Source organism: Phycodurus eques, chromosome 13 (assembly GCF_024500275.1).
Source record: "Phycodurus eques isolate BA_2022a chromosome 13, UOR_Pequ_1.1, whole genome shotgun sequence".
Taxonomy (NCBI): domain Eukaryota; kingdom Metazoa; phylum Chordata; class Actinopteri; order Syngnathiformes; family Syngnathidae; genus Phycodurus; species Phycodurus eques.
The window spans coordinates 19,920,484-19,934,494 of record NC_084537.1 but is presented as its reverse complement, the minus strand read 5'-3'; the positions used below and the strand labels follow the sequence as shown (position 1 = coordinate 19,934,494).

The 14,011-nt window shown below is 42.7% G+C and overlaps 1 protein-coding gene across 1 annotated transcript in view; it reads left to right on the top strand.

Moving 5' to 3' along the window:
• The first annotated feature begins 202 nt into the window (after positions 1–202).
• The window catches only part of LOC133411686 (collectin-12-like), a 29,888-nt gene continuing 16,079 nt past the window's right edge, over positions 203–14,011 (top strand). Inside the window, exons 1-3 of the mRNA XM_061694338.1 lie at positions 203–1,016; positions 2,015–2,065; positions 13,498–13,620. Of these exons, the coding sequence (XP_061550322.1) occupies positions 1,010–1,016; positions 2,015–2,065; positions 13,498–13,620 (181 nt within the window). The 5' untranslated portion in view covers positions 203–1,009. The remainder of the gene's footprint in view (positions 1,017–2,014; positions 2,066–13,497; positions 13,621–14,011) is intronic.

Below are 14,011 nucleotides of genomic sequence, written 5' to 3'. Positions count from 1 at the left end.
TTCTGGGATTTGGGACCATTTCCCAGGGAGCTCGACAAACTCCTCATCAGGAATTCACTTGTTTGCCACTAAATCAGAACTGGGTTTGCAGTATTTCCCAACTGTGAGTAAGCTAGGACACATTATACATTACAAAAATCTCACAGAAAGTAAAAGCAGTGACCCCCCCCCCCCCCACACACACACACACACATATTTGTGGTTCACAATTTGCGAATTCACCTATTCACAGATTTATTTATTTATTTTTTACCTATCTGCTGTTTTTTGCTGAAAGATTCAGCAATTCAAAATTCATTCACGATTTTTGTACTCGGGCCAAAGCCATGTCCAAAATAAAAATACTGCTTTGGTGCCATCTTGTGGCATCTTGGCACTAAGAAACTATGTTGAAGTGAAGTGAGGGGAGGGGCTTCATTGAGTCAGGCCACTTGTCCAAGAGATAAAAGGTTTTTGCTGCTATCTTGGGGCAATTATGGGCAATTACAAACCTTATTATGTAATGTTTTTTTATATTATCATATTTCACTTTATTTTGCAATGTTTATGTCATTTTATCATGATTTATTGTAAATGAAAATCGTGTTCTTTGTTTTGCTAGACACACACACACACACAGACACACAAGGGGGGTGGGTGCTCATGCAAGACGGTGCCGCCAGATGTGGGAAGACGTGGTTTCTTTCTCCAAACAGCCTCGCAGGCTTTTCCAGCACTTCCTCTCCTGCCGCAGCGCTCTCGCTCTCCTCTTTACTTTCTTTGCCTTCCTCCCCTCACACACCTCCACTAAAACAACTTTTTTACCCCCCCCCCCTGCTTTTTAGTGTGGAAGAAAACAACAGCTTTTTGGTTGCGCTCGTCCTGCAGCTTTGCAGCATCAAGCTGGGTGACGGATGGAGCTGTGCATGTGATGGAGTTATTCCTATAAAAAAAAAAGAAAGAAAATAGTGGATTTTCAGGGAGCCAGAGCAATGCAGTGAGTGGATGGGAGAGACGACAAAGAGGCACAATGAAAGGTAAGATCATATATTGTTTATGTACTGTATGCAGTGTGTCGTGTGTGTGTATGAGGTGCATCGCAGATACCACTTTTGTTTCGCCACACCATGCGACCTGTGGAATGCGTGGGCGACAACTCCCGTCTCACATCTGCTTTCACTTAGCGTGCCGTGTGTGAGAGAGTGAGCGAGACAAAAGACAAAGTGAGACATGCATGGTGTCAGCTATTCTAGTACAGTATTATATCATGACTAGTTTTTCTATTTTACTATGTTAACATGTAAGCAACACTAAATATAATATTCTAATGAGTGCAAAATAACTCTCTTGGTACAAAGTTGGCTGATTGTCATTCATTTTGTTGGTCGGTGGGGGGCAGTTATGATTGAGCCCCACTAATCCTGCCTAGCAACAAGAGGTCGGGAAAAAAAATGATCAGCAATTTTAATGCTAATCCAAAAAAACCAACAAAAAAAATTCATATATATAAAATGAAGACAAATTGGGGCAGTTAATAATCTCCCACCACCCCACCCCCAATTAATTCTTTAATTCTTTAAACAACTGGGCTCTCTTTTGTTGTTGTACTTGTTTCAATTTTTCAAGATAAATTCCAAAATGAGCTAGGCAACTATGCTATTAGGCTAATAATCTGTGTTATTTCCAAAAATCATGCAAATGCCACAACAGGTGACTTCACTTTTCCACCCACGTACTTTTGGTTTCCAAAATCAAAACGCTTTGCAGTAAGCTGGACATGTGCGATTTTAGCAGAAGCCCCTTGCTTAAGAAAAGCCTTCCAGAAAAAGTTGCCAAATCATTTTGTAAGAAAGCGACGACTCTGAGAACCTATTTGGTACCAACCAGTACAAGGGGAGCGATGCTTCTGAGAAACAGAAACCAACACAGAGGTCCAGAAAACCGTCTCGGAGAAGTCAGTGAACGCACCCCAGCTGTGGAGCTGTGGACTTTACTGTAAACATCACATTTATTCCTTGTGCTTTTCCCCCTTCAGACGACTTTGCGGAAGAGGAGGAGGTGCAGTCTTTTGGCTACAAGAGGTTCGGTGAGTACTGCGCGACGTTCCGTAGTCGTGCTGTCTTCTCAATTCACAGTCTTCAAAGAACATTTCGCTTTGCTGCACGGAGATGTTATTTTTAGCAGCTGCGTTTGTATTTTTTTGTGATATTTCTGCATTCCTCTGACGACACGTAGCATCCTGTGTGCTCCTGACACCGCAACCTGCTCAGAAGAAAAAAAACGGCACTAAAACATTATGAGGGGTGCTTGTAAAAATATGTCCTCCGTATAGGTTCCCTGGATCCAAAAAGATTCCACCCACTGTTCTCGCACACAGTTATCCAATTTCACTTAATTTTGTTTAACATTAATATTTATTTTCTGAAAATCAAATCTGTTTTCATCGATCTATGCCAGCAACATATCGTGACAGGCCGAACATTTAAATGCTGGTCCACTAGATGGCAGACGGTACGATTAACATGCGCATCCATCTGTTGCATAACAAAATAATAGCTTTGTGTTCAATAAACAAGTTCAGATTTTTCACGAAGCAATTTTGTGAATAAACTGAGACGAGATCATGATTATTTCAGTCAATATGTATACCTTCTGTGACATTTTCATTTGCTGCGAGATTTTTCTAATGCAAAGCATGTTCATTAAACAGTAATGGTGCAGTGTGCGCCTGAGTACAGTGCTACAGTGGCCCTTAAGGGACAAAAAAAAAAAAGCATTAGATGAAGTGACATTGTTCAACAAAAAAAAGTGTTCATTTTCTTAAAACTAGTAGATAAGGTGTTAAAAGATAGTCTGTAAATTATGGCGGGGGGAAGTTTGCGGTCCACCATTCTTTTCTGAGTTTTATGGTCCCGTTGCAGCCAAAATACATGTTAAACACACACACAGGTGCAACACTCGCGGCTCATCCATTTGGACCCGTTTCTTCTTCACTGGTTTTCCCTTAGTGGAAAACCCAAGCATAACGAAATGGATCAGTTTAAAACCGCAAGGAGCACTGCTGCCATTTGGGTCAGATCCCTTCCAAACCACCGCAGAGAAGAATTAAGTTGTCTCAAGCAGCTTTTATTTATTTTCTTCTTGTTTTTTCTTTTACTGTCTTTATGGGCTTTACATTCTGGCATAGCCATCCTTGGCATTGGCCCTGCATTCGATGGGCTGGGCGGAGCTAGCAATGGCTCATTTGAGACAGGACCGCCCCCACCCCCCCTGAAAAATGTCATATTCAGCAATGCTAAAGAACGGGTTTAAAAAAAAAAAATGTATGCTGTAATTCTTCAACGGGGTATTTGGATGAAAGCATTTCACAGACTTGCTTTAAAAATGTTTGCTTCCCTTTATTTTGAAAGCATACAGTCGCTGCCTTGTTGCTCTTATGGCACCACGTCACCTGGGTCTCGTTTAGTAATAATCCACGTGTCTATTTATAGCTACGTCTGGTCTCCATTTAGTCTGCTGGAGTATAGTGAGTCTTGTTGTTTAGCTGCATTCCAAGAGTTCCCTTTGTAGATTCTTTACGTATTATGAGAATTAGGGCTTTCCAGCTCATATGGATTCAGTATCTGCTGTAACCAGACCATGACTTGACCTATTATCTCACGGATTTCGCCTGTTATACTCCATTTGCGATGTCACCTCATGAGAATTTAGTAGGAAATTGGACAAAATGTATAATACCATAACCCAAAAACATGCTACATAAATAAAACTTGATTTTTCCATACCTTTTCCATACTTTCAATGCATTTAGGGTTGTAAGGTTTTTAATCAACGTAACCCCAAAATATGTTTTCTCCTAAATCCATTGCGCAACTTTTGTTTTGTACAAAATTCTGCAAAATTAATGTGAAAACAGCCTGTTCTTTAATGACGCGTTTGTAATCTGACTTTTTACCGCACAACACATGGTGCCAGCAGCGCAGAGGTGGCCTCTGTAAAACTGATGTTTTCACATATTCGTTATAATATGTTGCATATTGTAATATAGATTATTAGGCCTATTTAATGGAGGGAAAAATTGTAGGTTGTAATGATGTTAAATGTAATTTCTTCTGGTTTGTGCGTCCACCTGGGGTTGCAGTATAGTACAGATATACAAATATATATGGAGATGGTCACAGCTTTTCATTAAGTCGCAGTAATATTAGCCATTCTTCGCACCGGATAAAGAATATATTATGCCTGTGAGTATTGTTACGTTATCTGTCTCCATGTGTTGCTCCGTTCAAATAGCTGCTGGTTTGAGGGTTATAACACTGTGACACCTTATGCTATTCATTAGCTCATCTAGGGCGTTTTGCATTGTTTGTTAGCGTTAAGCTAAACTGACTTTCCTACGGCAAAGCTATGTGATATGTGATTATATACACGAGGTGTAATTCTCTTTGCGTCATGTTAAGTTTGAGAGTAAACTTCAACTGGTGGAGGCAATAAACAGCTTGAAGCCTCATTGTTGGAAGAATTGTGCACTAGCTGCCAAACCGCTGCTTGTTGTGAAGTCAGTTGAGTTCAGTAGCTGTTGTATCCTAAGGCGAGGAATATCTAAAATATTTTTAAAAATGTATTAAAATGGGCGGCACGTTGGACGACTGGTTAGAGCGTCTGCCTCATAGTTCTGAGGACCGGGGTTCAATCCCCGGTCCCGCCTGTGTGGAGTTTGCATGTTCTCCCCGTGCCCTGCGTGGGTTTTCTCCGGGCACTCCTCCCACATCCCAAAAACATGCGTGGTAGGTTAATTGACAACTCTAAATTGCCCGTAGGTGCGAATGTGAATGCGAATGGTTGTTTGTTTCTATGTGCCCTGCGATTGGCTGGCAACCAGTTCAGGGTGTACCCCGTCTCCTGCCCAATGACAGCTGGGATAGGCTCCAGCACGCCCGCGACCACAGTGAGGAGAAGCGGCTCAGAAAATGGATGGATGGATGGATGGATGGATGGATGTTATGGGAGTCGTATGTGCTCGCGCCAGGACTTCCCGCCCGCATTTTCCATGTGTGCACAATTCCTGTTGCTTTTTCTTTGCTCTTTGCTCAGGAGTTTTCACAAGAGGTTCGTTATTACGGTGAAGTCAAATCCCGAACCTGAGAACTTGCTGAGCCACTTCCTGCATTAGAAGTGCAAACCTTTATACACTGAGTGGAGGGGGTGGGGGGGTGTACGAGTGGGTGTTGCGGGTTCTTGAGGGTCCGCGTCTGGGCTCAGCCGCGTCAGCAATGTGCCACGGAGATGGAAAAATGTAACTCAACCTTCAGTAGGGGAGGGAGGTGTGTGGGGGGGTTATTTTCTGTTTATATTCCTTCTAAGTTATTTATCTCTTCATGTGCGTGAGGCGGGGAGGGACATGGTGGTGTTGGTTGTGGGTCTGCTTTTGTCAGTTTTCCAGCTGAGGAGTCGCATTCCTTGCCCGACTTTTTCTTTTTTTGGGGGGAACCCTACAGCAAGTGGTTCTAATTTACGGCAACTTTATTAGCAGAAAAGAATGCTTTCAGTATGTTACTTACGACCCTCTCTTCTCTTCGCGCTCCTCCTCCACGGACGTGTGACTTTGTTTTCTGTTGTCCTAATCACTCCCTCGTGGTCTCAAGTGTAGTATATTTCCTCACAAGAAAGGAAAGATTGCACGAGGAGCATTTAGTGACTGGTCAATCCGGGATTGAGCGACTCAAAAGGGAGACGAGGAGACCAGCGGGAGCCACTGGGAAGTGTCCCAGAGGATCATTTGAAGTGGGTCGGGGAAGAGGGGTTTAAGTCAGCAGCAGGTCAGTCTGTCATAGAGGACCGCTCGGGTGCCAGTCCTCGAACTGCTCATCATAGTTTCACACCATGCTGTGGCATCGTAGGCAAAAAAAAAAAAAAAAAAAACGCTTGGCAATTTAGAATACCTGCTAACAGTTGGGGCTCGTTTGCGCCAATTCCCTAGTAGGAGTTCGTCAAAGTACAAGCTCGGCAATTCACCCCAAAATGGCCGACTTGCTGTTCAGGTTCTAAAATGGGTCTATCAGACTTTTTTGTGTTACCTGTTACGATAGACATCTGCTGAATTTCGTGTAGATCGGTCAAACTGGTGTCGCGGATTGACCATACGAGGTGTGACGAGAAAGAAATGAGACCGCGAGAGCCACACTCGCGACTCGATGCCAATTGGCCTCACCACTTGAGGCTGAGAAAGAAGACCAGAGCGAGAGCCAGCCCCAAGTGTCAGGGTAATGTCTCTACGACAAAAGCCTGAAAAAGAAGCACACAACAAGAACATGAAAAGGCGTGACAGAAATTCTGCTCCACAAAAGCCTGAAAAAGAAGCAGAGCGTGAGAGTGCAATTCAATTCGCACTGTTTGGTTCATCAGCGCTGTTTCACTAGTAGTGAGTACAACCAACGTTTCTGTTTGCAATCTTGCGACCAATAAGAGAAGAGTGTGATGTCACATGGTTTGTTGTGTTTGTTGAGCAACTTATTGGGGGAGTGAAAGTGAAATGTAGGTGTGACAGAGTGGTAGTCAAATGGACATCTGCTAGGGTGTCATTTTTCATTTAATAATGTCCTGTTTTTTTTTTGGGGGGGGGGGGGGGCGGTTTCTGGGCTCAAGCACAAGAAAAACATAAGGATTGGAGGTGTCTAACTCGATTTAGCGTCTCGGACTCGAGACGCATTTGGAGTGACATCACATCAAAAGGTTTTTGGGCTCCGGAGAACATCATCAACGTCAATCTCAGTATTCTGAAACATAGCGGGACGCAAAATCGAAAGAGGAGTGGCTGCTGGAGGCCGGAACGAGTTTGTCGCTCCAGCTGAATACTGTGGCGCCTTGAGATGTGAGTTTAATCCGTTCCGTGAGCGCTCTTGTAACTTAAAACAATCGTATCGAAAAATCATCTCTGATCATTTAAATGAATGGAAATGTCATTGATCTGTTCCAGTCTCCCCCTAATAAACAACAACTCATTTTGTCATGTGTTTTATAGGGAAAAAAAATAGCACCCTATAATATTGGACTTTATAAAAGAAATGCAGTAATAACAATTATATAGCATGTAAAATAGTTAAACAGTTTGTGCATTATGATTTAATGAGTCAGTTCAATAAATTCTGCTGCTCCGTGTGCCCACCTTGGCCACCAGGAGGCAATATAATAGAATCATACAGACAAACAAAGAAGAGCGTGGCGCTTCTTCGTTTGGCTGTACAGTGGACCCCCACATTCTCGCGGTTTGGCATTTACGGATCAATGAATCGGTCAATTCTTTTAAAAAAATTTCCATTTCGTGTAAAAAAATATATATATATTTTTTTGTTTTTTTTTCCTTTTTGGGGGGAAACCAACACAAAATTCCATTTCGTGTAAAAAAAAAAAAAAAAAAAACATTTTGTGTAAAAAAAAAATATATATACATATATATTTTCTTTTTTCCTTTTTGGGGTGAACCAACACCAAATTCAAGAATTTTTTTTAGTTTCAAACTTTTGAATACAGTGGACCCTCGCAAATAGGGGAGTCGGGAAGTTTTGGTGGCAGGAGTGGCACAAGATGTGGCTGCAAAAGTGGCGACTCTTTTGCTTCGGCTGACGATGCGATTATGTCGGATCCAGCGAGAGTTGCGGCGACTTATTTTGTCCCTCCCGGCTGTCATTATGTCGGACCGGGACCCGCTCACCTCTGCGGATATCTCCTGTTTATGACTTTTGCACCAGTAGTTTTCATGTAGGACAAAACGAGTTTTCCACTGAGTCAGCTCTCAAGTGTTTTGGGATGACAGGTCCGAGAGCGGCGCATGTGTTCACATCCTGAGGAAAACATTTCAACATTCCCGTTCATCTTCGGTTTGAGAAGCACATCCAATGACAACAACAACCAATAGTCAAGATTTTGTTTTTCAACTTACCACTTGTGTCTAGTAGAGTGGATTGTGCAAAACGTTTTTCGTGGCTTCTTGGACGCCATCAATGTTGTGGTCAGCACCTTTTGCCTCCACTTCAGCCAGACTTGGCGGGGCGGCCGACCACACTGTGTGCTTTTGCCCCGGTCGTGTTTGGACGCTCGTAACAGGAGCGCGGGTCAACGCGCAGGCCGATGCTGATTTAGCATCCTTACACGGCGGACCACCCGGAACACGGGACCACATCAAAACAAACGTGCACGCCATGGTTTGGATGGGAAACTCAAGGCTCGGCTGTGATAAAATATTTATAACCTGAATGAGAAAATATGTTTGACAGCTGATAGCTGCTTCTCTCAACTGTGGGAGGTGTAATGTTTACTCAACTGCAAATGGCGGAAGGTGTCGATTATGGGTAAGAAACGGAAACGTTATGTCTATTCAAGGGATGGCCACTATTTGAGGAAATAAAATATTTACTCAGCGACAGAGTACATCGATTATTGACAGTAAGGTGTTTATTAGGCAATCCACTTACGCCATGGAGTAGGTAAGACGCCACACTTTTATTTATTTGCGAGACTGTTTACGTGCCTCTGTGGGTGCTGCTCTTTTTGTTAGCAACATGAAAGTTCTCAGTTTGCGGAACGGTCATTATTTGAGGAAATCCAGTGTGTTCTTTTTCTTCTCCGTCTTCACACCAGTTAAGCAGTCAGTACATTTTCACACTGAAAAACAAAAAAAAACGCCTACTGTTCGTAGCAAAAACTTGCACTTGGGTGCCGTCCAATTATCGTTTCACTTCCCGTTAATTTGTCATCTCACAACACATGGAAAAAAAACAAACAACTTTGAGCAAAGTTGTGCAATCTGCAGGATTTTGGAAAGCTATACGACATATTTTTGGACAAGGCGGGAGTATAATTGCATCCATCCGTGCAGGTCTTGCACTTGTTAGCTCGGCAGATGCTTTCAAAAAAAAAACAACCACACAAATAAAGCAAAGTGGCTGGTGAAGACAAGTTACCATTGATTGGCGTTGCCCGTTTAAAAACAAAAACAAAAAACGCAAGAGAAGACTTGTGAGAAAAGACAAGCGCTTGTAAAAACGGAGACAGGAGCAAACGTGTTTATTGCGTTTGAGAGCCGTTCCTAGCATTTTGATTACTTCCGTTGACCTACAAACATGGAGGGTACAAATCTGCTTGCTTTCTTACGACTGCTGTCGTGATGGGATGGGGTCATCGCATTTAAAATGAGCCTCATGAGGACACTCCACGGGCGGTGAGGTGAGGGGGCTCATCAATCCACATGCGAGTCAGACCGTGAGGCATTCATGCTGGGTTTAGATCAGAAGCACATTGATCTGAAATGGTCCAACATGACTATTCATCTTGGAGCGAGTCTGACGAGAGCGGATGAAGAAGTCAGACGCAACATGGAGGCCATGCCAAACCGCCGGAATCTGCAGGGGGATGATTGGCGCGTCCTTCTAAAGGAGCCATATTCATATTTTTTCGCAACTGAAAACATATCCTTCTGGGCCGATGGCGGGTATGATTTCATTACCACGACAGAGCTAAGTGTTAGCATGGGCAAGCTAGAGCAGAACCGAGAACGTGGAAAACTGTTAGCACCTATAAGGACAATAAAAGCATTTTTACTCGTGGAATCAGCACTTCTAATTCTACACTGTGTGTACTCTTCACCACCGCCACTTCACCAAGCAATTGTGTGCCGCTTATAAGAAGCTAGCGCTAATCTGTGCGTCCTAATCTCTCAATGCAGCTCAGCTTACCTTTTGACACCTGCGGGGGATGTGAGTGTTTCTGCACGATAGTGTTCACACAGTTACTGTAGTATTTGTCCAGCCACTGCTTGAAAGGGGCTCTGGATCTTCCCCAAGTAGGTACCAGGTGCAACTAATATCTCCAGTCATAGACGTTTGCTCACGGACATGAAAAAGTTCAGTGCTGAGCCCGTTTGAATGCTCTTGCTAACCAAAACAGCAGCACTTACCAAAGCACGTAAGCAGTCTTGTTATGTCATGCGGCGATTGGTGTTCCAGTAAATGCTTTCATGTTTATGTTCCCCGTTACACTTGACATGAACTATCCCCAAAATGCATACAAATAAAGGCCTAGCCCATCTACAGTTGAATGAATAAGCACCCCCAAACCACTCTTGGTGTAAATACGGTAGTCCCTTGATGAACTGTGCGCGCATGTATCCGCATGTATGTTGAAATGAGTTGGCTGCAGTGTAAACAAGCTCCAGATGTGCGAGACGGCCTATTTGCTGGCCCTCTTTAGTTCAGGAATGCTAAGCTAACTCAGCAATTCCACCGTGGCGACGTCACGCTAATTTGTCTCAAAGTTGGACTCTGTTTACTTAAGGTTTCACTGGGCCGGCGCTAATGCAAAGTGACTCTCAGCTTTACTTCGGTGACGTTACGACGAAATGAAAAGCTATCTACTGTACTCGAGTAACTTTTGCCAACTGTAGGGGGAGCTCTAGTACAAACATACGAAGTCTGTATTACGTCCTTCCCTGTTCCTTTTAGGACACATGTAATATGACCAAATACAAATAAATAAAAAATGCCGTGGCTGTAGGAATGGCCGTGCTCTGGTACTGTATATAACATGGAATTGGGACACAAAGGGGCTTCACACAAAACCACTGTGCTGTGCTCGACAAGCTTTCTTTTGTGTTACCATGGAAATTTCCACACAGCGACCTTAGAGTCCTCAGCAGCATGGTTCTGTACATGGAAATGTTTTTTGATATATATACCTAGATCAGGGCAAAGGAACTTTTTCAGTTTTTATAAAGTACTCCATAATAAATTAATTAAAAAGATATCATTGCATAGTTTCTTTGTTATTATTCTCATTAGGACTAGCAGGAATGTTTTAAAAATTCAGCCACTGACGCCAGTTTCATTTAGTGGTCTCAAAAATCGAAAAGGTTTTTCGATCATGTGTAGAGTCACGTAAAAAGTCTCAAAACCCCATGACCAAAAAGTCACAGGAAGTCTGCCATTTTGGTTTGAGGCGACCATTTTAGGCTCATTTTGTTTAGGAAAAAAAAACAAAAACATCACATTTAGTAGTAGCACCTGGAAGTTTTTAAAACTTCAGCCCCTGTTTCACTTGGCAACGTGAAATTTGGTAGGCGTGTGTATCATAAGTTGACCCACAAAAAGTTAGAAAAAGAACCCACGCTCGAAAAAACACGGAAGTCTGAGATTTTGTTTTGAAGCAGCCATTTCAAGGTCTCAATTTGGCCGTTTCCCAGGGTCTCTCAAAGAATGACTTGTCCTTGAGATTTTTTCTGCTTGCTACCAAATATAAGCGTCACATATTAAAAGGACGCATGATGCTTAATTTTCATAAATTTAAGTTTTTGTCATTGTGCGCAGCATGGCGGTGAAGTCCGATGACGCTCCATAAACACTTGCACGTGACTCCTAGATGCCTCCAGCCCTTAAAATATTTTCATTTTTGTTTGTGTATACGAATGGCACAATCTGGTACAAACGGACAGGAACTACCCCCCAAGGCTGCAGGCGCTCATCTTGTTTACATGGTGGGATGATGTTGTGCTTAAGCGAAGAGAAAAAAACGGTTGGGGGGGGGGGGGCTCTAATGTGGCGCCCCCTGAAGGAGGCTCTGCGTAAACAAGACGACAGCCCGGCGTGACCGCGTCGACGTCCGCAGCTAGGGGCCCCTTAGATGTGATGTTTGGACAGATGTAAGGGGCCAGAATTCATGGACCCCCTCCACCAACCTGGTGGTCTGACCCCACTCCCTTGGACTTGGAAGAATGGAGTTTCACTCCCAACTTGGCTTAGGAGATCATTTGAGTGCGTTGGACCTATGATATGGACAATAAGCATTGAGACACAGGGCCTTAACAATTTGTTCGCCAACAAAGGTGTTTGGTGAACCTGTTCTTCCACACCAAACTCATCGAAACATGACTTTTGGTAGACACAAGACGACCCACAAAACAGTCTGGGAATTCGGCCGTTTTGGTTCGAAATACACATATTAACATCATTATTATCATTAACATCAGTTTTTGCCGTTGCACGGGGGCAGAGTATGTGCTGCCAAGTTCGATGATAAAACTCAGTATGCTTCTTAGCCTTTATTTATTTAAGCCAGGGGTGTCAAAACCAAATTCACGGTGGGCCAAAATTAAAAATTCGGTCAACGTCGCGGGCCAAACTCAATATTTAATGAAAGATCACTGCGATGTGAATGTTTCCCTTTTCTGCAGAAATGTAGCATTAAAGTTTATCATTGACAACAAACTTAAATTTTCCTTAAATGCTGAATAAACAAACTTTAATATTATAAACACAAGAAATCAAATTTGCGATAAAAGACATCAGCGGCATTTGTTTGTTGTTTTGTATTTAAATAGATAAGATGACTTCTTCTGTCTCTCTATCTTCTATTTATCTCCAACTAACTTTCTTTTTGATGTAAATCTTTTTTCAAAGGCCAACAACAAAGCAACCCCAAAAAAAAAAAAAAAAAAAGAATGTCCTTCAATAAAAATCCAAACCTCAAACTATTAACTCAGTGAGTTGATAAAGGGCATTACAAAAAAAAAAAAAAAATCAATTATTAACAGATAATCTTCCTCCCACATGTCTTGGAAGTTAAATATTTTCCATCTTTCGTTTGGCCATTTTTGGGAAGGGGAAGTGTAAATTTGCATGAGGAGACTGGTAGCATAATTGCTAACGACTGCAACAGAAAGGGAAGGGGTGCTCGCCGGTCTCGACTGATGGACCAACACACGAGCAAAGCATTCTGGGATTTGTAATATTAGTGGCGCATGTGCTATATACTGGCGCGCCAGCTCTAATACACATTTAATATGGTCTCGCGGGCCAAATATAATTACATCGGGTCTGAGTTTGACATGTTTTGATTTGGGCAATTAATGAGGGCAACCTTATTGCCAAAGGCCTCTCTCATAATTGCCTTGTACTGTCTTCAGTTGAGTAAATGGATGCTCCACAGTCTCTAAACCATAAAATCATTCACCTCTGCAATAATTTATCTCTTTCGTTGGAGCGCAACACAGCTAGTTGTTGTCTTTTGTCTGGAAATAAATGATAAATCACTTGTTTTCTGGTAGGCCGCATCTGGTCTTGGTCATTTTCCCAAGTATGTTCCTCACGTCACATCAATTTTTAAGTGTTTAGCTTGTTCCAAGTGCTGGAGTTTTTTTTTCGAGGCTTCTCGGTCGTTTCGAGTGAAGCCCTTGAATACAAGCTTTTACTGTTTGTATCGCATGTTTATTAGTGTTGTACAGAAGTATATATCTCCACTGGTTCGTGACCAAAGATCTTAAGGAGGAATGACACAAGAGTGGGATAGAGCATGTTTTTTTTTTTTTTTTCTTCCACCTGGCGAACACATGCGCTTTCATCGTAAATATGCTTTTTACACAGTAGCTGGCCCGATAACAGGCACAGTACGTGCCACATCAAACGCACGCTACTGTACTTCAAATACTTCCACGACTTCATCTTTTTTAATTCGGCTTTCCGTGTCTTGCAGGAATCCAGGAAGGCTCAGAGTGCACCAAGTGTAAAAACGACTGGGCTCTACGTGCCGCCATCGTGCTGCTCTACGTCCTCTGCGCCCTGCTCACCATCGCTGTGGCTGTCCTTGGGTACAAAGGTCGGTGACGGTGACTTCTTGTGCACTGCAACCGTCACATGATTTCATTTTAAAGTCAAGTGTTGACAAGAGAAATATCAACCTGTCTTACTTTAACCCCAAAGTCAGAGTGTCCTGAGGGAGAGAAGTGCCATCATTGCACTGTACATAAATAACACCCGAGTCACTTCATTTCCAATTAAACACACTTTTAAAAGTTGTCATCATCGTCATCAACTTCAAAATGATGGTACGCCTAGAAAAGATATAGTTACATGTACAAGAAGAGAACACTGACCCCACTGTGAAACACGGAGGAGGCTCGGGCATGTTCTGGGGTTGCTTTGCCTCATCTGGCACAGGGTGTCTTGAATCTGTACATAGCACAATGAAATATCAAGACTTTCAAGGC